The 26,849-nt window shown below is 41.7% G+C and overlaps 1 protein-coding gene and 1 long non-coding RNA gene across 16 annotated transcripts in view; one reads left to right on the top strand and one right to left on the bottom strand.

Moving 5' to 3' along the window:
- Nucleotides 1–7,050: 7,050 nt before the first annotated feature.
- On the bottom strand, nucleotides 7,051–19,264 carry LOC309632412. Its single transcript, XR_014246901.1, has 3 exons — nucleotides 16,662–19,264; nucleotides 12,724–16,349; nucleotides 7,051–12,669 (listed from the first exon to the last, which is right to left on the bottom strand). It is a non-coding gene; the product is annotated as an uncharacterized lncRNA (long non-coding RNA).
- A 1,728-nt stretch (nucleotides 19,265–20,992) lies between these two features.
- SRPK2 (SRSF protein kinase 2) overlaps nucleotides 20,993–26,849 on the top strand; it is a gene marked incomplete at its 5' end in the record, with an annotated part of 222,027 nt that continues 216,170 nt past the window's right edge. For 9 of the 15 annotated variants that reach the window (XR_014246860.1, XM_082399781.1, XM_082399793.1 and 6 more), the window contains 2 exons: nucleotides 20,993–21,212; nucleotides 21,799–21,853. Coding sequence is in view for 13 of the 15 variants with exons in the window: in XM_082399781.1 (XP_082255907.1) it covers nucleotides 21,086–21,212; nucleotides 21,799–21,853 (182 nt within the window). Of the gene's footprint in view, nucleotides 21,213–21,499; nucleotides 21,713–21,798; nucleotides 21,854–26,849 lie in introns of those variants that run through there. The other 6 variants (XM_082399791.1, XM_082399796.1, XM_082399782.1 and 3 more) reach the window with 3 other exon arrangements.

Genomic DNA, 26,849 nt, shown 5'->3' on the forward strand with positions numbered 1-26,849 from the left:
CAACTCAACAACAAAGACAACTCAATTGAAAAATGGGCAAAGGATTCGAATAGATATTTTTCCAAAGAAATACAAATGACCAAAACGCACATGAAAAGATGTGCAACATCATTAGCCATCCGGAAAATGCAAAGTAAATCCACAGTGTGATAACACTTTACACCCCCTAGGATGGCTATAGTTATAATAACAACAACAACAAGTGCTGGCACAGTTGTGAAGAAATTTGAACCGTCATATATTGCTGGGGGGAAGGTAAAATGGCACAGCTGCTTTGATAAACAGTTTGACATTTCTCAAACTGTTAAACACAGAGTTACCACATGACCCAGAAATTCTATTTCTAGTTATATACCCACGAGAAATGAAAATATTTCACACAAAAACTTGTACATGAATTTAATAGAAGCATTATTATAACAACAAAAAAGTGGAAACAACCTAAGTTTCCATAAACTGATGAATGGATAAACGAAAAGGGGATGAAGTACTGATACATGTTACCATATGGATAAACCTCGGAAACAATGCTGAGTGAAAGATTTGGGATATAAAATGCCACATATTATATGATTTCATTTATATGAAATGTCCAGTCTAGGCAAATAACGTAGAGACAGAAAGTATAGTAGTGGTTTCCAGGAGATGGGAGAAGGGAGAGTTGGAAGTTATGGGAGCATTTTTTGGGTTGATAGAAATGTTCTGGTGTTTGATAGTTACACAACACTGTGAATATAATAAAAAAACACTGAGTTGTGCACTTCAAAAGGGTTAAAATGGTGAATTTTATTTTATGTGAATTTTATCTTTAAAATTTTTTAATAATAATAACAAACCCATTGCATGTTATATTTTAATGGAAACAATTATATTTTCCAAGATAAAAGGATAGTGAGAAGGGCATTGTTTTACATTTTGGCAAGTCTCTTTGATGTCTGGTCTAATAGAAAATAGTTGGATTTCATATCTGCTTTTACATTCAGTCTGTTGCATTATGTTGTTTTGATTGAAGAGTATCTGGCCTTAAACAGAAATGTAGTTGGAAAAGTGGGAGTTCACCTGTAGAATGTTTAAAATTTGAATATTTAAAATTTAAAAGACTGACCAAATGTTGGTGAGAATGTGGAGCTTCATACATAGTTTACTGGAGAGATTGTAAATTGGTACAACAGGTTTGGAAAACAAGTTGGTGGTTTCTTAAAAGGTAAACGTATACCTACCATATGACCCAGTGATCCTATTCCTATGTATTCACCAAAAAGAATTGAAAGCACAGTATATACAAAATCTTTTACACGAATGTTCATAACAGCTTTATTTGTAATAGCCAAAAACTAGAAACAACCCAAATATCCATCTACAAGTGAACGGATATACAAATTGTGATACATCCATACAACAGGCAGTTGTACTCAGGAATAAACTGTTGGTACATACAACAATATTATGTATCTCAAAATAGTTATATTGAGGGAAAGAAGCCAGATCCAAAAAGTATGCATACTGTATGATTCCATTTTTAAGAAGTTTTAGAAAATGCAAACTAATCTGTAGAAAGAAGATCAGCAATTCCTTAGAAAGGGGAGTGTGTGGGGAGATTGGGAGAGAGGGATTACCAAGGGGCATGAGAAAACTTTTAGGGGTGATGGATATGTTCATCACCTGGGTTGTGGTAATAGTTTTTCAGGTGGATAATATGTCAAAAGTTATCAAATTGTACACTTTAACATGTACAATTTATTGTAAGTCAATTTTACCATAGTAAAGCTGTAATAAATAAATAAATAATATTTTTAAAAAAGAATCAACCAAATATATACACAGGTCTTGTTCAGATCCTGTTTCAAATCATTTGTAAAAAGATGCTTGAGACAATGGGGAACATTTGAATACTGACTGGGTATTAGATTATGTTAAGGAATTATTAATATTTTTTGGTGTGATAATGGAGTTGTTATATTAAAAACTGCCTTATCTCTTATAGATATATATTGAAGTATTTATGGATGAAATTATATGACATCTGCGATTTGCTGAACTGGGGGAAGTGATGGGTATGTATGAAGCAAGATTATCCAAATATTACTAATACTGAATTTAAATGATGGTTACATGGGGGTTTGTTATACTATTCTTTCTACATATGTGTATGTTTGAGATTTTCCCTGTTAAATTGTTGTTTGGTTTTTTAAAAGAAAGTTTATTTTAGTCATGCTCCAAAACAGTGGAGTGGTCTAACTGGCATCTGATCTTCCCATCTGAGAAAACATACCTTTTCTATTAAGTGATAACCTCTATCATAAAACTATATACTTCTCACTAGAAGCAGAAAATGGAAATCTGAAGGGCCCATGGGTTTTTTTTTTTTAATTAATTAATTCATTCATTTTATTTTTGGCTGTGTTGGGTCTTCGTTCCTTTGCGAGGGCTTTCTCTAGTTGCGGCAAGTAGGGGCCACTCTTCATCGCGGTGCGCGGGCCTCTCACTATCGCGGCCCCTCTTGTTGCGGAGCACAGGCTCCAGATGCGCAGGCTCAGTAGTTGTGGCTTACGGGCCTCGTTGCTCCGCGGCATGTGGGGTCTTCCCAGACCAGGGCTCGAACCTGTGTCCCCTGCATTGGCAGGCAGATTCTCAACCACTGCGCCACCAAGGAAGCCCCCCATGGGGTTTTTTGACCAATTACTCATAAATCTCTATGCTGATCTACTGTTGGAAGCATTGCTTAAGAGATGAAAAAAAGAGCCAGTGGCATAGGATAAAAATGCTATTTTAAAACTTATTTCTTCTTAACTCACCCAAAAATCTCACAGAAATAACCTATCACTGGAGAGAGAACATCTTATCATTCTTATCATTACTTTGAAACTCAAACAAAGCAAATTACATTTTTATTGTGACTGGAGGAGCGTGCACGTGGTCTGATCTTTTCTGACTACATACAAGTTTTCTAAATAATAAACTGAGCCAACTGGAAACTATCTCTTGGGGACAAACAAGCTAAACAATTATATCGAAGTATCATTTTCAAAAAGTTTGAAGTATGACTCATACAAACAGAATGAACACTTGGAAAATATTTTTTTCAACTCAGTGAAGGAACAAACAGAATGATAAGACTGATTCAAGGAGTGTTTGAGGAGCGGGGTATTGATAGGCCTTTCAAAAAGGAAATTTTAAGTAAGATTGTTCATCTTTCACCTGGATGAATCTCCAGAGAATTGTGCTGTGTGAAAAAAGTCAATCCCAAAAGGTTACATACTATATGATGCCTTTATACAATATTCTTGAGATGACAAATTTACAGAAATTGAGAATAGATGAACAGTTGCCAGGGTTTAAGAAGGAGGTGTGGTGGGGGGGCTTGAGAAAAGTGGTGTGACTGTTATAAAATGGCTACATGAGGAAACTGGTAATGATGGAAATGCTCTGCATCTTCACTCCATCCATGTCAATATCCTGGCTGTGATATTGTATTAATAGTTTTGCAAGATGTAACCACTGGGAAGATTAATAGTTTTGCAAGATGTAACCACTGGGGAGATTGGGTAAAGGGTACACAGCATCTCTCTGTATTCTTTCAACTGAATGTTAATCTAAAATAATCTCAAGATTAAAAGTTTAGTGAAAAAAAGATTGTTCTGTTAGATACAAAACTAGTTAATATCATATGACAATAAAACAATAACTTTGGTGTTTTTACCAAATTAATTTTGCCTTTACTGGACAAAAATCTGCAAGTTAACGTGTGAATTCATAAAATCTAGGCCTTTAATCAATAGTGAATAGTGAGACAGACAAAGGGACTTCTTCTAGAATAGGGTCAGCAGGCCAAATTTAGCTGCTGGTCTGTTTTGGTGTAATCCATGAATTAAGCATGGCTTTTACATTTTTAAAGGATTGTCAAAGAACAGAAGCAGAAGGACTTCCCTGGTGGCGCAGCGGTTAAGAATCCGCCTGCCAATGCAGGGGACACGGGTTCAAGCCCTGGTCTGGGAAGATCCCACATGCCACGGAGCAAGTAAGCCTGTGCGCCACAACTACTGAGCCTGTGCTCTAGAGCCTGTGAGACACAACTACTCAACCCGCGCACCTAGAGCCTGTGCTCCGCGACAAGAGAAGCCACTGCAATGAGAAGCCCTCGCACCACAAAGAAGAGTAGCCTTCGCACCACAAAGAAGAGTAGCCCCCGCTCGCCGCAACTAGAGAAAGCCCGTGTGCAGCAACAAAGACCAACGCAGCCAAAAATAAATAAATAAAAATTTAAAAAAAGTTCTCTCCATCTCTAGAGAACCTGTAAAGTTCTCTCCATTACTGAAATAAAACCAGTCTTTGATTTAAAAAAAAAAAAAAAAACGGAAAAAAACAAAACCTGAAAATTTACTATCTGGATCTTTACAGAAAAAGTTTGCTGACCCTTAGACTGTAGATAATTAAATAATGCTTTGATGGGCCTGTTAAACAGTGCTTGGATGTGACATTGAAAAGACATGCTGCTCTCTCTTTGCCTTATTTCTGTGTTTTGGACAATAGTTTTTAACAATTAGAACTAAAACTATGATGAACTAATTTGCATTCCTTCTGCCCTAACCACCGTATTTTCAAAGAACCCTCATGCTGTTTTCTTTAAGTAATTCCTCATCTGAATAATATTGGTCTTCAAGCAGCTTCTCAATTCAGAACTCAGTGTAGAATATGGTCCTATCATAGCTTGCCCCAAATTAAGGGGTAACCCACCTTTGATGATATAATATTTTTGAAGCTGCCATTTTTTATAGTCATTATACTTTTAAAATGTTCACAAACTTTACCCCAAGCTACCAGTTAATAAAGGCCTACTAAATCCATTTTCACTGTTTTATTCATTCTCAAGGATTATGAGGAACTTCAATTTCAGGTGTCAGAAGAAAATGTAATTTTGTTCCATCCAAAATACTTCTCATTATAAATGTTTCTTTGGTTAAAGAAGAACAGCTGATTTTTAGATATTTTATGTAATCAAACAAGTCTGCCATTAGACTGAGGTGGCTCTAATGTCTTGGTAGCCTTCTTAAGCAAACCTAAGCCAGAGTAAATTCCTGTAAATGTCTCAAGCATAGGAAATCAAAACCTAAGAACAACCAATTACAAAGCCAACTAGGCTTTCCTAAGTAAGGCAACTGCTTAGCCAGTCAGGTAAGTTCCTTGCTTTGCTTCCAGGCCTGCTCTGTCAAAGTCTTTCCCCTAGCTACTGTCAACAGACAGCTCCTAACCATTCTTGTTCTGGCACTAAGTCAAACTCATGTTTGCTCAGATGAACTCTTCCAAGTGTTAATATACCACAGTTTATCTTTTAACATCATTCATTCAAATATTCTCCATTTACAGGTTGTTTTTTCGTAAGTTTAACTAATAAAGACTACCATCTCATTCCTGGTTAAAGTGTTTTCTGCCTCTAAGAATTACATATTATATGTGTATTATTATATATGCCTACATGTACCTATGTGTATATATGCATTGTATACTATAAAATGTATATTCCTCTAAGAATTACAGACACTTCTATTTCAAACCAAAGACCACTATTCAAGTAAAAATTCAAGAGGTCATTTTGTTATTCTTATATATAATAATTATTTTAATGGAAGACAGTTCATATGTTATTAATCTGAGCTTACTTAATTTCTTCCTTTGAGCTTGCTTTTCTTTTTGCTTCAGTACATCATTTTTTTTTTAACTTTTTAATTTTATTTTATTTTTAAAAATTTATTTATTTATTTATTTATTTATTTATTTATTTATTTTTGGCTGTGTTGGGTCTTCGTTTCTGTGCGAGGGCTTTCTCCAGTTGCGGCAAGCGGGGGCCACTCTTCATCGCGGTGCGCGGGCCTCTCACTATCGCCGCCTCTCTTGTTGCGGAGCACAGGCTCCAGACGTGCAGGCTCAGCAGTTGTGGCTCACGGGCCTAGTTGCTCCGCGGCATGTGGGATCTTCCCAGACCAGGGCTCGAACCCGTGTCCCCTGCATTGGCAGGCAGACTCTCAACCACTGCGCCACCAGGGAAGCCCCAGTATATCATTTTATAATTATTTCAGTGGCAGAATAAGAATGAGAAAAATTTCATAACTTGAAAGGATTTATTTAGGTATAAAAAAACAGTGCTACTTTACAAAGCAGGTACATTTATGGAGCATATTACTACTAGGGATAGTATTATGATCAGGAGTCCATATAAATGGATGAAAAACTCAAGGAAGTTAATTATAAGAGATCCCAAAGCTGTAAATGTGATTAACCTTTTGCGGGAAAGGCCTGGCAAATGTTGTATGTAATGTCCTTGTTGCCGTGTTAGGAGAAATATCGTCACTAGCCAAATGAGTCATTGTTCTCAAGTCGTGTGGCAGTTTAAGAATTTCACATCTTATCTTGTCTTGGAATGTTACTTCTAGCTGAATTAATATTGTTATTAGTAACGTCCTATCATGGACACTTGCTATGTGTTAGGCACTGTGCTAGGTGCCTGTCGCATGTTGACTCCATTCTTTACAAAACCACAAAAACCCCATGAGGCAAGTATTGTCAATCTCATGTTACAGAGGAGACTGTAAGACCTAGAAGGATTGAATTACTTTTCACAGTCACTGCCAGGGAGTGGCAGAGCTGGGATGGGAAATCAGGTTGCCTTCTACTGGCCAGGATTCGGACACAGTGTTGAATTCAATATGATTGTTTTTTTTGTTTTTTTGTTTTTTTTAAAGTGTACGTCTGTATTATTTTAAATTTATTTATTTATTTATTTATTTATTTTTGGCTGTGTTGGGTCTTCGTTTCTGTGCGAGAGCTTTCTCTAGTTGTGGCAAGTGGGGGCCACTCTTCATCGCGGTGCGCGGGCCTCTCACTATTGCGGCCTCTCTTGTTGCGGAGCACAGGCTCCAGTCGCGCAGGCTCAGTAGTTGTGGCTCACGGACCTAGTTGCTCCGCGGCATGTGGGATCCTCCCAGACCAGGGCTCGAACCCGTGTCCCCTGCACTGGCAGGCAGATTCTCAACCACTTCATTGGCAGGCAGATTCTCAACCACTGCGCCACCAGGGAAGCCCCAATATGATTGTTTAAATGACACTTTCTTCCTAGTTTTAATTCCCACTACCATTTTATTATAAATATACTTATGCTATGAACTTATTAAATGAATATTTAATGTAGCACAGACTTAAAAATGAACACAGCCACAGCTATTTACAGGAACTTGTCTGAATTTATTTGCCCTTTTTGATAAAAAGTTTAGGCTTAACTCACACACACACGAAAATCATCAGAGATTTGGCACTTTGTTCTTAAAAACCTCTTTTGAACAATTAATTTAATGTCTTCAGATTACATATATAAAAGTAGGAGAAAAGAACAAGTCTTTGTGTTTTGGGCTGTAACAATAATGAAACTTGTTTAAATGTTTTATTTCATTCAAAAAATGCCAGATATGATATAAACAATGAAGTCATTTATACCATTTAAGCCATTTTGAAATACCCTAAGCAAAAAAAGTAATAGGTAAAGATTCTTATCAGTTGCAAAGTGCTTCTACTCAAATTTATTGATGAGAAATATTAAATTAACACATATTCAGCATAAAAGAGAGCTTTTTAATTGAAGTATAATTGATTTGTAATATTTTGTTTCGGGTATAAAGCAAAGTGATCCAGTTTCTTTTTTAGATTATATTACATTATAGGTTTTTATAAGGTATTGAATGTGATTCCCTGTGCTATATAGTAAATCCTTGTTCCTTATCTATTTTATGTATAGTAGTTTGTATCTGTTGAATCCCACACTCCTAATTTGTCCCCTCCTCTCTCCCTCTAATCTTTGGTTACCATAAGTTTGTTTTCTATATTCATGAGTCTGTTTCTGTTTTGTATATACATTCATTTGTATTATTTTTTAGATTCTGCATGTAAGTGATATCATATTGTGTTTGTCTTTCTCTGTCTGATTTACTTCATTAAGTATAACATTTTCTAGGTCCATCCATGTTGCTGCAAATAGCAATATTTCATTCCTTTTATGCCTGAGTAATATTCCATTGTATGTATATGCCACATCTTCTTTATCCATTCATCTGTCGATGGACATTTAGGTTGTTTCCATGTCTTAGCTATTGTAAATAGTGCTACTGTTAACATTGGGGTGCGTGTATCTTCTTAAATTAGTTTTTGTTTTTTCCAGGTATATACCCAGGAGTAGGATTGCTGGATCATATGGTAGTTCTATTTTTAATTTTTTGAGGAACCTCCATACTGTTCTCCATAGTGGCTGTACCAATTTACATTCCCACCAACAGTGTAGGAGGGTTCCCTTTTCTCCACATCCTCTCCAGCATGAAAGAGAACTTTTTTTTTCTAATTTATTTATTTTATTTATTTATTTTTGGCTGCATTGGGTCTTTGTTGCTGTGCGCGGGCTTTCTCTAGTTGTGGAGAGCGGGAGCTACTCTTCCACAATAACTCAATTCCATTAAAGTTCTAAGTGTAAGTTTAACTAGACCTATTTTAAATAAATCACTAAATTTGCAAGGTATCAAAACATTATTGATATTTAAATCACTTAGTAAATATTTGTTGAGCACTAAATATGTGCTAAAGTCTTTATAAAGTTTATTTTTATTTATTTTATAAATGTATTTATTTTATTTATTTTTATTTTTGGCCGTGTTGGGTCTTCGTTGCTGCGCGCAGGCTTTCTCTAGTTGAGGCGAACAGGGGCTACTCTTTGTTGTGGTGCACGGGCTTCTCATTGCGGTGGCTTCTCTTGTTGCCTAGCGCGGGCTTTAGGCACGTGGGCTTCAGTAGCTGTGGCTCAGGGGCTCTAGAGCGCAGGCTCAGTAGTTGTGGCGCACGGGCTTAGTTGCTCCGCGGCATGTGGGATCTTTCAGGACCAGGGCTCAAACCCATGTCCTCTGCATTAGCAGGCGGATTCTTAACCACTGCACCACCAGGGAAGTCCCACATTTACATTTTTTAAAACCACAGTTTTATGTAGTCAAATAGAACAATCCATGGGGAAAACTGTTTAGAAGACATCTGCACTCCAAGAAGAAGAAGTGGGGGAGTGTGTTCGTAGACCTTGGAGGCGCTAAGATAGAATCCTAAACAAGAGCCCCGGAAAGCTGCCGAGGCTAACGAAAACCACCTTATCCTCTGTCCAAGGTGCTGCAAGTGACAGGGAAGAGGGGCTCCCAAACTGCCTTAGACGTTAACATGCAGGACGATACTCTGTAATTGCAGCTTGCCATTATAGAATTTTTTTGTACTTTTAGAAGACGTTGGTCTATTTGCAGACCTTATCCCGCTGATAATATTCATAGTAAGCATTTTTTTTTGTTTTAAATATCTCAGCTTAACTAATTTCCCGGACACTTCCAGCATCACTGTCTCCTCTAAATTGATTTTAATGCTTTCCAGGAACTATTAGCAGATAAGTTTGCCGTTGTGATATTCAGTTTATTTGTTTTCAGACAGCTTAGATGCCTCATTTCTAGTGGTGCTGTATGTGCATATACATAAATATATGACTGTCAACTCAGTTTTCTCCTTGGAACTTTGGATTGGGTTATAAGAGCTTTGATTCCCTCCAGAAAGTTTTGCTGCAGCTGGAGAGTCTGCCTACTGATGTAGCTATCACAAGAACTCTTACTCTGCAATTTCTCTCTTTGGCTTTAGGTTTAATGTTCTCTAGTTCTTTCACACATACAAAGAGGGCAGGCGCAGTGTCTTATGATTCATGAAAAACAAATTTTTTTTTGAGAGGAGCAACCAATGTGGAAAAAGAAGTATATGTTGGCACAAAAGAGTGTGTGTCCTAGCTCTCCTATCTACTGCACAGTGGGGACTCTGGAGTGTTTTCCAAAGCCAACAACCAATTCTCTGATTCTCAGGACACCAACTGAATATTCAGCAGTTCAATTCAATTTTGATACCAGTTATCCAGAGTTAGTGCACACCCCAAAGTTTAGGGCTCAGTCTCACAAGACTGCCCCTCTCCCAGCTTCAGACACCAGTTGCATGTCCTGGAGAGACCACCCATGCTTCTGACTGATTGGCTCTAAACAAGGGCTTCCCACAACCCCTCCTCAGAACAGCTCACAGAACTCAGGAAGGCATTTTACTGATTTATTATAAAGGATACAACTCAAGAAGAGCCAAATAGAAGACATGTGTAGGACATGGTATTGGGTGGTGGGGTGCAGTTTCCATGCCGTCTCTGGGCTCCCCACCTCCCAGCACCTTGAGGCTTCACTGCCTGGGAGCTCAAATCTCCTTTGAGAGTTTTTATAGAACAGTTCAGTTTCCAGCTCTCCTCCCCTCCCGGAAGGTCAGGCGTGCGGTTGAAATTTCCAACTTTCTCATCATTTGGTCGTTCTGGTGACCAGCCTCACCTTGAGACTATCTAGGAGCCCTACCTAACTTGGCCAGGTGTCATCTAAAGGGGTTTATTGGGACTTCCCTTGTGGCGCAGTGGTTAAGAATCCGCCTGCCAGTGCAGGGGACACGGGTTGGAGCCCTGGTCCAGGAAGATGCCACATGCCGTGGGGCAACTAAGGCCATGCGCCACAACTACTGAGCCTGCGCTCTAGAGCTCATGAGCCACAACTACTGAAGTCCGCATGCCTAGAGCCCGTGCTCCACAACAAGAGAAGCCACTGTAATGAGAAGCCCGCGCACCGCAAAGAAGAGTAGCCCCCGCTCGCCGCAACTAGAGAAAGCCCAGGCGCAGCAACGAAGACTCAATGCAGACATAAATAAATAAATAAATAAATAAATAAAATTTAAAAGCAGGGGGCTTATTATAAACAACAAAAGATGTTCCTATTACTCAGGAAATCCCAAAGGTTTTAGAAGTTCTGTGCCAGGGATGGGGATCAAAGACCAAATATATTTATTATACCACCAGCAATACACCCTTACCTATTTCAGAGGGTGGGATTGAGAAAAAATTTTTTAATGGACTTGAAAGCACTCTTTTAGCCAGAAATTGTATGTTAAATATATATTCCTAGCCTATTACTTTGTTCCTTGTGGTTGCTCAAAAAAAAATTGTTGACTGACTGACCTTGCAGAGGCTTAGGTGCATTGGGAAGCATGCCTAAAATGAAGTCTGATGGGATTATATAGCTATACACCTATATGGTAGATTGTTGTAAAATGACCCTGATGAATACTGTCTCCCTGAATTCATTCCCTTGTGTGGTTGCCTTTCACAATGAATCTGGCCTTAGGATTTGCCTAAACCAATAGAATATTGTTGAAATGACATTGTGTGAGTTCTGGAGCCTACACAGCTTGTGCCTTCACTCTCCTGGGACTTGCCATGTAAAGAAGCTTGGATAAATTAGTTAATGATGAAAGATAACATGGGGAGAGAGAGGTCCTAGCTCTCTAGTCCCTTCAAGGCCCCAGATATACAGATGTGGTCACCTTGGGCCTCCAGCTCTAGCTGACCCACCGGATGAATGCAGCAGCATGAATGACCCAGGTGAGATCAGAAGAAGAACCCAGAGAAGTGTGAGAAATAATAAATCGTTGTTTTAAGCTACTAATTTTGGGTTGTTTTACAGCATAGACAACTGAGGCAACACCCAGCTTGTGATAACCAGATTCTTTAGATGTTAGGTGATGATGAATGTAGCATTAGACAGGAGGGGGATTGGAGAGGGAAAGGATGAGAACTAAAGAAATGTCTGAGGAGGCAGAGACAGGAGGTACTTATATCACCTTGTGTGATGACATCAGAACATGCTGGCCTCCTCTTTGGTGACAAACAGTGCATGAGAAGAGACATCAATTTGCTCTAAGTCACTGCCTGTGATGAGTCAGAAAAACATGCCTTACATACCCAGAGATTAAAAAATATAATTGTCTATAATTCATAATTAGGTATATCTGCTTCCTCACCATTTTGTCAGTCAGGTTATATTACTTGTAAAATCAGAATGATGTCACCTTAACAATCCTGTATCGTATAAAAGCAGACTTATGCAATTGGAAACTGTGTTGTCGTAGAAAGCATGAATATATTTTATTAACAAGTGTATGTGTTGCCTTCACTCCTTCTCCTCCTTCCCCCACCCTAATTTTTGTTGAGTGGATTTCAGAGCACTCGATGGCAGTCAGCTTCCTATATTAGCATCTTCTAGCAAGCTGCTACTTTTTCTCCATGGTCTGCTCACGTCAGGAACCCTGAGTTCCCAGCAGGTGCTAGTAACCCACTGGTTCTCGAGAGTTCGGCTTGTGAAGGTTTCAGGTAGGGTGTGAAGAAGCGGGTTGTTGGTCTTGGGTTTTGTGTAGGTGATTCTTAAGACATCCTAGAGGTTGGAGGGGAGCACCCTGAAGTCTGAGGCACTCTAAGAATAAATCTCAAAGGGATTTAATTCAGTTTGGGATCTCCACCAAAGATTCTTGAGAGAGGGTTGGAATGTTGAGGTTGATGTGCCAGATACGAGGCTGCCCTAGTCCATAAGCAGCCACTGTTGTGTTGCGTCTGTTCCTGAATCAAGTCATTTAAGCCTATGGTGAGGAGAGAAATGGGTCTTGCAGGGCAATAGAAGCAACCTGGGGAAACAGAGGCCTGTTTATCTACAGCTGCCCAGTGGAATATGTGCTGGGGTGACTGAGTATCCCCTAGATGGGACACAGCTGCCCAGTGGAATATGTGCTGGGGTGACTGAGTATCCCCTAGATGGGACTGACCTCAATTTACATTGCTGTTTCACATTAGTTCAACTGTACAGAAGAACAGATTTAAACTTCCCCTTATTATCTATTCAACATCACCTACAATGTGCCAGGCACTGATAGAGGAATTAAGGACATAAAGTCTGTCCTCAAGCAACTGAGTTTCGTTTTCTTAACACTGCAACATAAAAATTCTGAAGCTGAGATTAAATTACAATAGTGTGGAGTTTATTGGCTCTGTATTCTAACTTTTAAAAGTTCTGAGGATCAGGTATGAGATCCTGGGAGTGTCTTAGAATCAATGCAATTATTGGTACAACCACTTTGGAAAACTTTCTGGCAGTGCCTGCTGAAAGTGAACACACAGCTCCCCTATGACCTAGCAATTCCATTTCAGGCATATACACATTGCACCAAAAGACAGGAGAATATGCGTAGCAGCACTATTCATAGTAGCCCAGACTGGAGACAACCCAATCATCTATTGTACCCATTAGAGAGAAAGCAGGAACTATTTACTTTTGTACGGCAGTTAGATTGGTTTAATAACCACAAAAAATTAATATAAGGTATTGCTTGGTTGAAGAGGTATTGGAGAACTGAAAAAGAGTAAAGGGGACACAAGTAATACAGTAATAATGCAGGAATCAGCGTCCACTCCTAGGGCTGGGGAACAAAGTGCAGAGGTGGGTTAGTAGACCTCAGAAGCTTAGAGGAGGGAGCTGGGACCCAGATGTCAGGAGGGGGTATGGCCTGGCCTTGATTGTCCTTCTAAGGAGAGACAATGAAGCTGGTTTGAGGAGCACCACGAAACTTGAGACTGGAGCCAACTGCTTCTATAAAGGGCCTGTGCCAAGATGATAGTGACAGGAACAGCCAGCAAACAGGAGGGAGCAAGTCCCTTCTCTCTTTTCCAGCCTTCCAGTTTCCCTCTAGCTCCCCCATCTGGCAGAATTAATGGGCATCCGCTGGCAATGGAGAAATGTTAGCTGAGTCACAGCTCCCTCATTACAAAGCTGAGAGTAGAAGGGTGAGTTTGGGGTTGAGACAGTAGTTTAATAAATAGCACCAGTGAATTACAAAAGTGGTGTGTGCATAAAATGGAATACTATACAACAGTGAAAAGATTATTAAACACAACACATGGCTCAGTCTCACGATATAATATTGAGCAAAAGAGGCCAGATGCAAAAGAGTACCTAGTGTATGATTCCATTTCCCATAAAACTAAAAACCAGTTAGCATTAATCAGCAGTGTTAGAAGTTAGAATAGAGGTAACCTTGGTGGGAGCAGTTACTAAGGAGGGACAAAGGGGGCTTTCAAGGTACTGGTAACCTTCAATATTTTTAAACATAGGTGTCTTTGCTTTATTGTACCCTTGTGATTTATGCATGTTTCTGTATGTACATTATGTAACAATAAAAAAGTTTAACAAGCAAGTTCAATTAAACACTATAATAATGAAGATTATAAAGCTGCTTTTTAATGGTAAAAGTATATCTTATTTCCAGATGCAATGCCTAAACCTACCTGAAGGTGACAAATATACATGTTGAAGAACTGATTATGAATTATGCTTGAACAGAATATGTGTTTAACTGTGAGCAAGATCATATTCCGTTTATTTTTATATTAGATTTTATATTGGATTTTTAAACCAGTTACAGTAAAATGGAAAACCAAATTCTTATACTCAGAGAGTTCAAATATTTGAGAAATGAGTATTCTATCATGGCTTTATCCATGTCTAAAAGCTTGAAAGAAATGGAGCCCAGGGTGGGGAAGTTCAACATAGTCATTATGGCCAGACCATTTCATCTGTTTAGATATGTGTGGACATATTAGTCAGTATTCTAAATCCATCCTAATCCAGCCCTGGGCACATCTTTAGGAGTCATTTTTTAAAAAATTTTTATTTATTTATTTTTGGCTGCGTTGGTTCTTCATTGCTGTGGGCGGCGGGCTTTCTCTAGTTGCGGCGAGCAGGGGCTACTCTTTGTTGGGGTGCGCAGGCTTCTCATTGCGGTGGCTTCTTGTTGCAGAGCATGGGCTCTAGGCGCGCGGGCTTCAGTAGTTGTGGCACGCGGGCTCTAGAGCACAGGCTCAGTAGCTGTGGTGCACGGGCTTAGTTTCTCCGCGGCTTGTGGGATCTTCCCAGACCAGGGCTCGAACCCATGTCCCATGCATTGGCAGGCGGATTCTTAACCACTGTGCCACCAGGGAAGTCCCAGGAGTCATTTTTTAGCTGGTTTATATAAGAGTCACATACAGAAGGCATTTTATTTATAATAAATTTATTACTATTGATGATTTTCTCTAGATAATCTTTCTAATCTACATTCCTTTTTCTTTAGTCTGAATGTTGGACTGAAAATTCCCTTTCATGTCTAGTATTTAGACAGTATGAATGAGAGGTCTCGAAGGATTCTCACTTGCAAATCAGAGGCACCAAAGGAAAGAAGGAATGAGCCCTTGTGGTGGTTTAAAAATGTGTCCACACACTCTCTGATAGTTCTCCCTATAAGAAATGGCTTCATTCCCCTCCTTTGAGCGTGTGCTCTACTTGTTTCTAATGGATAGAATGTGGTGGAAATGGTGGATTGTGACTTCTGAGGGTAGGTCATAAAAGGCATTGCAGTTTCTTCCTTGCTCCCTCTGGGGCCACTCACTCTGGGGGAAGCTGGACACTCCAGCAGCCCTATGGAAAGATCCAGGAGCGGGGGGTAAGGCCTCTCTGAAACAGCCAGCAAGGACCTGAGGACCACTGCTGACAGCCATGTGAGTGAACCATCTTGGTGACAGATCTCTCAGCCTTCCGCAAGCCTTCAGATGACTGCAGCCCCAGATAACATCATTTTCCAGCTAGACTGCTCCCAAGTTCCTGGACCACAGAAATTGTGAGATAATAAATTCTTGTTGTTTTAAGTTGCTAAATTTGGGAGAGGTTTGGTATGCAGCAATAGATAAGTAATACCTGTCTTAATATGCATATAAATATGAATAACTAATTTTGGGGGGAACACTTAGATCCTTCTCTAAGCATTTTATGTGAAATAACTAATTTAATCCTCACAACAAACGTATAAGGTAGGTAATATTACTCTCTGCATTTTGCAGATCAGGAAACCGAGGCACAAAGAAACTGAGAAACTTGTCCAAGGTTACCCAGCTAATGACAGAACTAGGATTTGAACTCTGACAGTTTGGCTCTACTATTCTGTGCACTGACTTCTGTGTTACACTGTTATATTGGTGCTAGTGCCACTGAGAAACACGCTATAATGGAATAACAAGCGACAGGCTTAATCTTCATAATAGAAGGTGTACATAAGATATAAAGAAACTTTTCTAAAAATTTAAAAGTGTTGGGGGACCATTAGAAGGAGGCTAAAGGCCCCAAGATGCATTATATGACCTCTCAAGTCTGATTCCAATTCTATGACATACTAAATATACCTTCTAAGATACAACATGATTTAGTAACTCTACTTGGAAATGTTGGAATGCAGTTGGATTTATAGCATTCTTTAATTTTATTTTATACTTGATAAAAATTAATATGATGTGTTCATCTTGAATTCCATTATGTGAGGTTGGGGAAAAATGCATACGTACTGCCCTTTTCATTTATTTTGGACTGCTACAGAAACCTACATCTAGTTTTTTTTTTTTTTTTTAATTTTATTTATTTATTTATTTATGGCCGTGTTGGGTCTCCGTTTCTGTGCGAGGGCCCTCTCCAGCCGCGGCAAGCGGGGGCCACTCTTCATCGCGGTGCGCGGGCCTCTCAGTGTTGCAGCCTCTCTTGTTGCGGAGCACGGGCTCCAGACGCGCAGGCTCAGTAATCGTGGCTCACGGGTCCAGTCGCTCCGCGGCACGCGGGATCCTCCCAGACCAGGGCTCGAACCCGTGTCCCCTGCATCGGCAGGCAGATTCTCAACCACTGCGCCACCAGGGAAGCCCTACATCTAGTTTTAATACTTTCCCTTCTTAATTATAATATTCACATAATTAATATATGCAGAAATAAATGATGGTAGAAAAAATTAAACTCCTGTTATTGTGTTTCTCCTTTTTTGTATTTCCTTTAAAATGTCATTTTACGTTTTGATGCATCTCAAAGAAATTTTTAATTTCCAAATCAGCAGAGACTGGGTTCATAATTTATCATTCTTTAAGCATCTAATATAGTATGTGTAAAGTTGTTCATTAATAATTAGGTTGGTGTATTTTAATTCAATAAATTCACAAATATTCTAGGTGGCAAATATAGTTCTCCCCTAATTTATAGAAGTAAAAAGCCTGGCAAGATCACCTTAAGGTCGGGAATTCGCTGGTGGTCCAGTGGTCAGGACTCCTTGCTCTCACTGCCTTGGGCCCGGGTTGGATCCCTGGTCAGGGAACTAAGATCCCTCATGCCACAGGGCATGGCCAAAATAAAAGATCACCTTGGGGTCTTTAAATAAGTGTTACCACCTCAGTGAGGCCTTTCCTAAACACCTTCCCAACAGATTGCTGTTTTGTTTTGTCTTGTTTTGTTTTGTTTTTCTTTTCCTAGACGCTATCACCATCTACAGAGTATATATTTTTGCATATTTATTTTGTTTATCTTCTGTCTTCTGGCAGTAGAATGTAAGCTTCATGAGGGCAGGATTTTTGTGTGTTTTCCATGCTGTAGACTCAATATCTAGACTAATGCCTGCTATATGACAGGTGTTTGATAAGTATTTGTTGAATAAATGAATGCAAAAGATCCAGCAGGTTGGGTATGTGTCTCCCAACTAATGTTCATGATAATTACTATTTATTGAATATTATCTTAGTAGATTATCATATTGATCTGGGATGATTGGTATTGATATTATTACTGTTTTCCAGATGTTGTAATTAAGTAACATACTCAAGGTTATGCAAAAATTAAGCAGCAGAGGGACTTCCCTGGTGCCACAGTGGTTAAGACTCCACGCTCTCAATGCAGGGGGCCTGGGTTCGATCCCTGGTCAGGGAACTAGATCCCACATGCATGCCGCAACTAAGAGTTTGCATGCCACAACTAAGGAGCTGGCAAGCCGCAACTAAGGAGCCTGCCTGCCACAACTAAGACCAAGCGCGACCAAAAAAAAAAAAAACAACTAAGCAGCAGAAATTGGTTTCAACGTTAAGCTGAGAAAGAAGCCAGTCACAAGGCCACAATGGTAGGATTGCATTTTTATGATCTGTCCAGAATAGGCAAGTCTATAGAGACAGAAGGGAGATGAGTGGTTGGCCAGGGCTTAGGCCAAGGGAGTTTGGGGGAAATGGGGAGTGACTGCTAATGGGTGTGGAGATTCTTTTAGGGGTGACAAAAATGTTTTGAAATTAGATTGTGATGGTGGTTGCATAGCCATGTGAATATATTAAAAACCATTGAATTTTGTACTTCAAATGGGTGAATTGTGTGGTGTGTGAGTCATATCTTAATAAAGCTGTTAAAAATAGTAAAGGAAAGTGGTTTCAAACTCAGATTTCTTTGGCTTCAAAGCTTCTGATCAACTTTTAGAAGGAGCAAAAACTGGAGAAATGGCTTGTTCTAAGACTCAGTTAGGGAAAGCACAATGTTTCCTGGAATATCTTGTGCCAGGAAGTCAAGAGGTGCTCAAAAATGGATTGGAACATGTCCAAAGACACTGCAAGTTGAAAGCATCTTCTCTGGTCAAATATGGGACAATTCAAGAATCAAAAATCAAGCCAAAAATAAACAGAAAACAAAGGGGTGGCAGGAGAAATGAAAGCTCACCTAATTAACATAGTTGGAAGAGATGGAAGGACAGGATTATAATGTCATTATTCTCCAACCACTATAGTAATACTTGATTCAAGCAAACATCATGGATGGATGCTAGCCCATGGAGTGAAGGATTCTTGGGGGAGAATACTCACACAATCTCAAAGTATTACCCCACAGGTTACTTTTTAAAAAAATTGAGGTGATGGGCTTCCCTGGTGGCGCAGTGGTTAAGAATCCGCCTGCCAATGCAGGGGACATGGGTTCGAGCCCTGGTCCAGGAAGATCCCACATGCTACAGAGCAACTAAGCCCGTGCGCCACAACTACTGAGCCTGTGCTCTAGAGCCCGCGAGCCACAACTACGGAGCCCACATGCCACAACTACTGAAGCCCGCGCGCCTGGAGCCCGTGCTCTGCAGCAAGAGAAGCCACCGCAATGAGAAGCCCGTGCACCGCAACGAAGAGTAGCCCCCGCTCACCGCAACCAGAGAAAACCTGCGCACGGCCACAAAGACCCAGCGCAGCCAAAAATAAATAAACAAATAAGTTAAAAAAAAATTGAGGTGAAATTCATCTAACAGGTTAATCGTTTTAGAAAGAAGAATTCAGTGGCATTTAGTACATTTCCAATGTTGTGCCACCACCAGCTCTACCGAGCTCCAAAACATTTTCATCGGTACAAAATAGAACCTCTTATCCATTAAGCAGTTGCTCCTTATTTCCCCTCCCCCCAGCCATGGGCCACCACTAATCTGCTTTCTATGGATTGGCTTATTCTGGATGTTTCATATAAATGGAATAGAACAATAGATGACCTTTTGTGTCTGCCGCCTTTCACTTCGCATAAGGTTTTTGAGGTTCATCCATGTTGTAGCATCTACCAGTACTTCATTCCTTTTTATGGCTGAAAAATATTTCTTTGTATGTCTATACCACAATTTGTTTATACATTGGTGGATATTTGTTTCTAACCTTTTGGCTAGTATGATTAGTGATGCTATGAACATTTGGGTACAAGGATTTGAGTACCTGTTTTCAATTCTTTTGGATATACACCTAGGAGTGGAACTGCTGATAATTCCATGTTTAGGTTTTTGAGGAATTGTGGAACTGTTTTCCACAGTGATTGCACCATTTTACATTCCCAGCAGTAATGAATGATTATTCCAATGTCTCTAAATCCTAACTCTTATTTTTCTTTAAAAAAAAAATTATAGCCGTCCTAGTAGGTGTGAAGTGATATCTCATTTTGGTTTTGCTTTGCATTTCTCTAATGATGCTGGGCATCTTTTCATGTACCTGTTGGCCATTTGTATATCTTCTTTGGAGAAATATCTGTTCAAGTCTTTTGCCCATTTTTTACACAGACTACTTTTTAAATACAAAGGAAAAAAGGTACCTTTACCATGGAGAAATGATTACATATAACATCACCAATAATAGTACAGACTGACATCGTATGCCTCTTGATGCAGCATACTAAGATGAACACAACCTCATCTATACAGTGTACATGACAAAATTATTTAACTTGAATCTAATAGGGAACAGATGAATACAAACTGAGGAACATTCTGCAAACAGAATTGAACTCTTCAAAAAAGTGAATGTTATAAAAGAAAAAAACAAACCAGGGGTTATTCTAGACTAAAGGAGCTTAAAAAGACATGACAATTAAATGCAATGCATGATCCTTGATTATATTCCGGATTGAGAAAAAAGTCAGCTAAAAAGGACATTTTGAAAATTTGAATATGGCCGCTGTATGTTACAGATAATAGTATTATAATGATATGAAATTTTCTTGGATAATGGAATTCTGATTATATAGGAGAGTATCTTTGTTCTTAGTAGATACTTATGGAAATACTTAGGGGTAAAGGGTGAAAGCCTGCAAAAAATTCAAATGATTCATCATAAACAAAACAAAACCAAAAACCCGTGCACACAGGGAAGGCAAATGTGGTGAAATATTCAAAATTGGTGAATATGGGGTAATATGGTTGTCCACTATATTTTTCTCATAACTTTTCTGTATGTTTGATATTTTTGAAAATAAAAAAATTGAGAAAGTAAAAAGCTCTTCAAGTTCAAGCAGCGCTGTTCTGGTGGGTTTAGGATCTTTATAATAAGGTTAGCTACTCTGATCAGTTAAGAATATAGTTGAGAGGGTAAATGGTCAGGATGAATATTTTTCAAAAATCTTATAATTATTTAAATAAACAACGGATCACTGCAGTTATTTTATCCCCCAATCAACTTGATTAGAGTCAGGTAGGCCTAAATTTGAATCATTGCTGGGTAAACTGTTTAACCTCTTCAGGACTCAGTTTCCTCTCTGTAAGAAATAACTCCTTGGTGGGTTGTTGTGCTAAATTGTTAGACACATGGAATTTATTGAACTGGACCTTAATTCATGTGCAAAAGCTTAATCCTACTATCTGCTATTTGCATCTCTTCCTTCATTACACTCAAGCAATCCTGTGGGGTAGATAAAGGTGAGAGATAAGATGACTTTTCCAAGGTCACACAGTTAGTGAAAGACCCAGGTTTCCCAGCTCTTGGTCCTGTGCCCTTTCCACACCCGCCAGAGAGGAGGAAGCGGCGCTCATGGGGATGCAAGGATGTAGAGGAGCAAAGGGGGAGAAGAGGCCTCGTGAGGAGAGGTGGTGTGAGACCCGCGGAGGCGCCGGCCAAGGAACGGCGCATGGAGAAGCGGGCGGCGCGACCCGCCGGGGTGGGTAGGAGAGAGGCTGTGGTTGGAGAGTGAGGGTCGCGCAGGCCGCGTGCCCGGGAGGGACGGGAGGCCTCGGCCAGCCGCGGGGGCGCAGGAGGCGGAGGCCCGGGCCGCGGGCTGGGGTGGGGGAGGCATGGGAGGGAGTGGCGGTGGTCGTGGGGGGGGTCCCTTCCGCACAGGTGGGCTAGGCGGGTGGGTGCGGGGCGCGCGGGCGGGGCTGGCACGGGGGTCTCGCCCCCACTGGGCGGGGGGGAGTGCGGGAGGGGCGGGGCGGGGTGGGGGCGGGGCCGGCCGGGGGCGGGTTTTGCCGGGCCCCCCGCGGGAGCGGCGGCTGAGGCGGCGGCGCAGGCGCAGTTCCCGCCTCCTCCCGGCCGGCGGAGTGAGTGGAGGCTGCAGCTCGGCTCGGCTCGGCTCGGCTCCCGCGACGCTGCTGCCGCCGCCGCCGCCGCCGCGAAGCCCCCCGCCCCACTTCCCCCGCGTCGGGATGAGCTCCCGGAAAGGTGAGTGGCCCGCGGCGTCCCCTCCTCCCCGCCACGCGGCCCCGCGCCGGCCTCCCAGACCGTTAATGTGTGTCTTCTTTCCTCAGTGCTGGCCATTCAGGCCCGAAAGCGGAGGCCGAAAAGAGAGAAACATCCGAAAAAGTGAGTCCACGCCGCGCTAGCCCCCGGACCCCCGCCTTCGCCCGGTCGCGGTTAGTCCGCGACCGCGCAGGGGAAAGTTGCCCGGATTCCCGGGGCCGGCGGGCGGGCGAGCTGATCCCACGGGACGCCGGCTCTCGCCTCCTGCGCGCCCCGCGGGCGGCCCGGGGGGAGGGGCGGGGGGAGGGGCGCGTGCGAGCCCGCGGCCGGCCCGCCGAGCATCCCCTGACCCCGGGCCCCTGGGGCCCCGAGTCTCCGCTGCCGTTGGGGGCGGACGGGCGAGGAAGCGCTGGGCGTGCGCACCCTCTCCTGCGCGCCGAGCTGGCCCGGGGGTCCCGGGCCTTCCTGGGAGGGGAGCTGGCGCCCGCCGCCCGGGCCCCGGCGCTGCGTGCGGGCGTGAGTCTGCGGCATCGCTCCCACCTGGGCGCCGGGGCCCTAGAGGAAGAGGAGCCGAGTGTGCGAGAGAGAGTGTGTGTGTGTGTTGCCTCCTCTTCCTCTCCGGCCCCCGCCTCTCGGCCTTTCTGCTGAAAACCGGAGCTGGTTGTCAAGTGGTTTGCCTCGGGCGTGTTCCTGGCACGAGTTCAGCTCTGAGACCTGTGCGTTTCGGCGCTTGGGTTTTTTTCCGAAACTTTCTGCCCGGGCCGAGCGTGACTTCGTTGCGACGCGCCTGCGCCCGGGTCTCGGGCTGCGCGGGGCGGGTGGGCGTGTGCGCGGGCGGTCCTCGGAGCGGCTGCCCAGCGCCTCATTGTGCCGGGAGGCGATGAATAGGGTGGTGATATTTCAAACATGCCAGCCGCCAGCCACCTCCAGCCTGGCCGCGGACCGGAGTGGGAGCGGCCGGCGCCCGGGAAGCCTTTCCTGGAGAGCTGCTCCGAGACCGCAGAGCGCCGCCGCGTCTCCTTTCCCTTTCGTTCCTAATTTTGAAGAATCTACCAGCGTAGATTACTCCTCCTCCTAGATTTGTGGCTTCCCTCTTCCATTTGAGCAAGAAATAACTCTGTGGTATATATTTGGTACTATGGGGATCGTCCGTGATCATCTTTAAATAAAATCACGAGGCATTTCTGGTTGGTTTGTTTTCTTTGGGGGACTAGCCTGCAGCATTCCTAGGCTTTTTCCCTTCTTCGCTTTGGTCTCAGCCTGGCGAATTTCATACCCATTGGTGGCGTCTATGAAAACTGCCCAAGTCATTACTAATGTGATGTATCATGACAGGATTTGTGTTCATTCAAACCGGAATATAACTTGAAAGTATGTTAAGGATTTCACAAAATGTAGATACCGACATAATAAAGCCTTTCTTAAAAAAACAAAAAACAACAACAACAAAAAAAACTACTACTAGAGTGAGGGAAAAATATTTATTAAGGGCTTGACCTGGTGGGTAAAAATTAGATGTTGAATTCTTAAGATGTTAAATCTCAATGGATATTTGTTAGTTTTAGATGCTTTAAAAAGTAATGCTAGTAATCAGAACCTTATATTTGGGATTTCCTTTGGTGAACGACGGAAATTCAGTCCATAAGTAAGGAGAACTGTAATGTTTAGGCTCCTGAGTTGGGTCACAACTTTCAGTTCAAAACATTTATTCCCACGTAGCCCATTTTGTTAAGAAAAGTTAAAAGGAGTTGAAAAAAGCATCCCCCTAGTTTTGGGGATGGCTGTGTGTGTTTGTGTGTGTGTAGGTGGATATATATATCTGTGTATGTTTTACATATATACGTACATGTAGAAAAACAGTTTTAGTTAAAGTCAGTGTATGTTTCATATTTTCATATTTCAGGGTATGACTTTCCTAATGGCCAGAGCCTTTTTTGGTGCGCTGCAGTTTGGATTTATGTGGTATGTTTACAAAGAATTAGTATATATCCACAGTATTCAACTTTTACTCTCGCGGGTTAAATCTGTTAGCTTTTTTCGTTGTCTGTTGTAGTTATGTGACTAGATTTGACAGAAACCCCTCAGCCAGTGACTAAATGAACTGGTTAGTCTGCAAGGACCAGGAGACCAGCCCCATTACATAACTGTTTGAGGCAGTTTTTCACTTAATTCTTTGAATCAAGGCAGTATTATTTTAAAGGAATCCTTGATGTGATTGATTTATTCATATATTCAACAAGTATGTGTGTGCCTATCCTAGGAAATGGTGGTAGAGCTTTTTTTTTTTTTTTAATATTTATTTATTTATTTTTGGCTGCTTTGGGTCTTTGTTGCTGCGCACAGGCTTTTCTCTAGTTGCAGAGAGCGGGGGCTGCTCTTCGTTGCGGTGCATGGGCTTCTCATTGTGGTGGCTTCTCCTGTTGGGGAGCATGGGCTGTAGGCACGCAGGCTTCCGTAGTTGTGGCTTGTGGGCTCTAGAGTGCAGGCTCAGTAGTTGTGGCACATGGGCTTAGTTGCTCTGCGGCATGTGGGATCTTCCCATACCAGGGCTTGAACCCATGTCCCCTGCATTGGCAGGCGGATTCTTAACCACTGCGCCACCAGGGAAGTCCTTGTGGTAGAGCTTTGAACAAGACATGGCGAGCTCCTCACGAAGCTTACATTCTATGGGGGTTTTGGAACCCTAAAGCGAATGACAAAGAAGGCAGTTCCAGACAGTGCTAAGGGATAACGAGAAAATGAAGATGGGGTGCCTTAAGGATAGTGATAGATGACATTTGAAAATTGTGCCAGTCAGTTTGCTGCTTGCTTTACATGCGTTTATCCCTTGTGATAATTCTGTGAGGTAGGCACTGTAGTTACCACTTTACAGATGAAACGGGGGCACAGCATGAGTAAGTAACATGTCCAGCTATTAAGTTGAATCTAAGCAGGCTGGGACCAGAGTCCACACTCAGTTCTCTGAGGAGGTGACATTTGAACAGAAGTTAGAATAAGGCGGAGGAGATGGGAGTGTGGCAAAGGCCCTGGGGAGGAATGGGCTAGGAATGTTGGAGGAACCCAAAGGTCAGAGTGGCTAGAGTGCTACCCAAGAGGATGGTGAGGGGGGAGGAGTCAGAACGGGTAGGGCCTGGCCTTGTAGGCCGCTGGGAGGCATATGGATGGGAGTAGCAGGATCTGATTCCTGTTTTAAAAAGAGTACTGGCTGTCAGTGTAGAGAATGGATTATGGGGGGCGGGGAGAGAAGTAGAAACCGAGAGCTGGCCTTCCATAGTACGTGGGGAAACCATGGTGACTTGACTCTGGGTGCACAGAGTGGCATGGGGGAGAAGTGATGGTAGAGGGACTTCAGGAGACTCGTAGCCTCGGAGGTAGTCCTCATTTTACAGGCAGCTCTGATAGAGGGTAAGGTCACACAGCTAGCTTAGTTTGGACCAGAATTCAGGTCTCCTGATGCCCAGTGTTTTTGCTTTTTGATTAATTCTCCAGAGGAGGAAAGAGAGTAATAGATCTAATTTTAAACTATATTAATATAATGATTGGCAAACTTGAATTTTGTGACTACATGGGCCTGTCTTGATGTAATATGATCTACTTTTGTCGTTATATGCTTGTATGTGCAAGTGGCACTTCATTCATTTTAATTCAGTTCAATTCTATGAGCTTTTGTGAATTGCGCCAGTTCCTATAGGCAGCTTTTTTTAGAACACTAGAATTTGTAGTTGTCAGAAATAAGATTAAGATTTCTCAGCTGAGATTGTTAGTTTGTCACATTGTTCCAGTGAGTTTAGTTTGCTAATTATTAATTGTGCTGCTTTGTAACAGGCAGCAGGGAAGAACTAGCAGGGAAGAGCTAATTCTTAAGAATTAGCTAAATCACATGGCTTGGGATAGATTTTTGCTTTGGGGCCTGTGCATATGTATAAAATGTTTTAAAGAATCTTTTTGGTATTTATTGATTTTTTTCCTCACATGTAACTTTTTTCTTGAAACATAATTCACATACGATAAAATTTGTTTTTTAAGAATTTAGTTTTTAAAGTGTGTAGCTTGCTGTTTTTTTTAGTATATTCACAAAGTTGTGCAACTATTATCTAATTCCAGAATATTTTCATCACCCCCCCCAAAAAAAACCCCGTACTTGTTTGTCATTCCCCATTCTCCCTTGACCCCAGCATTCATTAATTTATTTTCTCTTTCTATAAACTTATCTATTCTGGATGTTTCTAATAAATGGAATCATACAGCATATGATCTTTTGTCTGGTTTCTTTCTCTTAGCATAATGCTTTCAAGGTTCATCCATGTTGTAGTATGTATTGGTACTTCATTCCTTTATATTGCCAAGTAATATTTCATTGTGTTGATATACTGTGTTGTAGTTATCCATTCATTGATGGACATTTGGGTTCTTTACACTTTTTGGTTATAAATTATTTTTTTAACACCCTTTTTTTTAAAAAAAATCGTTTTTAAAATTTATTTTACTTTATTTTTGGCTGCATTGGGTCTCCGTTGCTGTGCGCGGGCTTTTTCTAGTTGTGGCTAGCAGAGGCTACACTTTGTTGTGGTGCGCTGGCCTCCCATTGCAGTGGCTTCTGTTGTTGCGGAGCATGAGCTCTAGGTGCGCGGGTTTCAGTGGTTGTGGCTCACGGGCTCTAGGTGCGTGGGCTTCAGTAGTTGTGGCACACGGGCTTAGTTGCTCTGCGGCGTGTGGGATCTTCCGGGATCAGGGCTCGAACCCGTGTCCCCTGCCTTGGCAGGAGGATTTTAACCACTGCGCCACCAGAGAAGTCCCTGTTAGCATTCTTGTACATGTCCTTTTGTGGACATTAGCACTTATTTCTCTTGGGGATATACTCTAGCAGTGGGATTGCTAGGTTATAGAAGAGGTGTATGCTTAGTCTTAGTAGTAATTGCAGAGATTTTTTTCCCCAGTTTTATTATGAAATAGTTTTGATTGAACTGCTTTACACTCCCACCTGCAGTGTATGAAGTTTCGATTGTTCCGCGTCTTTGTAATACTTGATCATGTCATTCTTTTTAATTTTAGCCCTTCTGGGTATGTACTGATACCTCATTGTGGTTTTAATTTGCATTTGCCTGAGTGATGGTTTTTG

Source organism: Balaenoptera borealis, assembly GCF_965194805.1.
Source record: "Balaenoptera borealis genome assembly, chromosome: 7".
Classification (NCBI taxonomy): domain Eukaryota; kingdom Metazoa; phylum Chordata; class Mammalia; order Artiodactyla; family Balaenopteridae; genus Balaenoptera; species Balaenoptera borealis.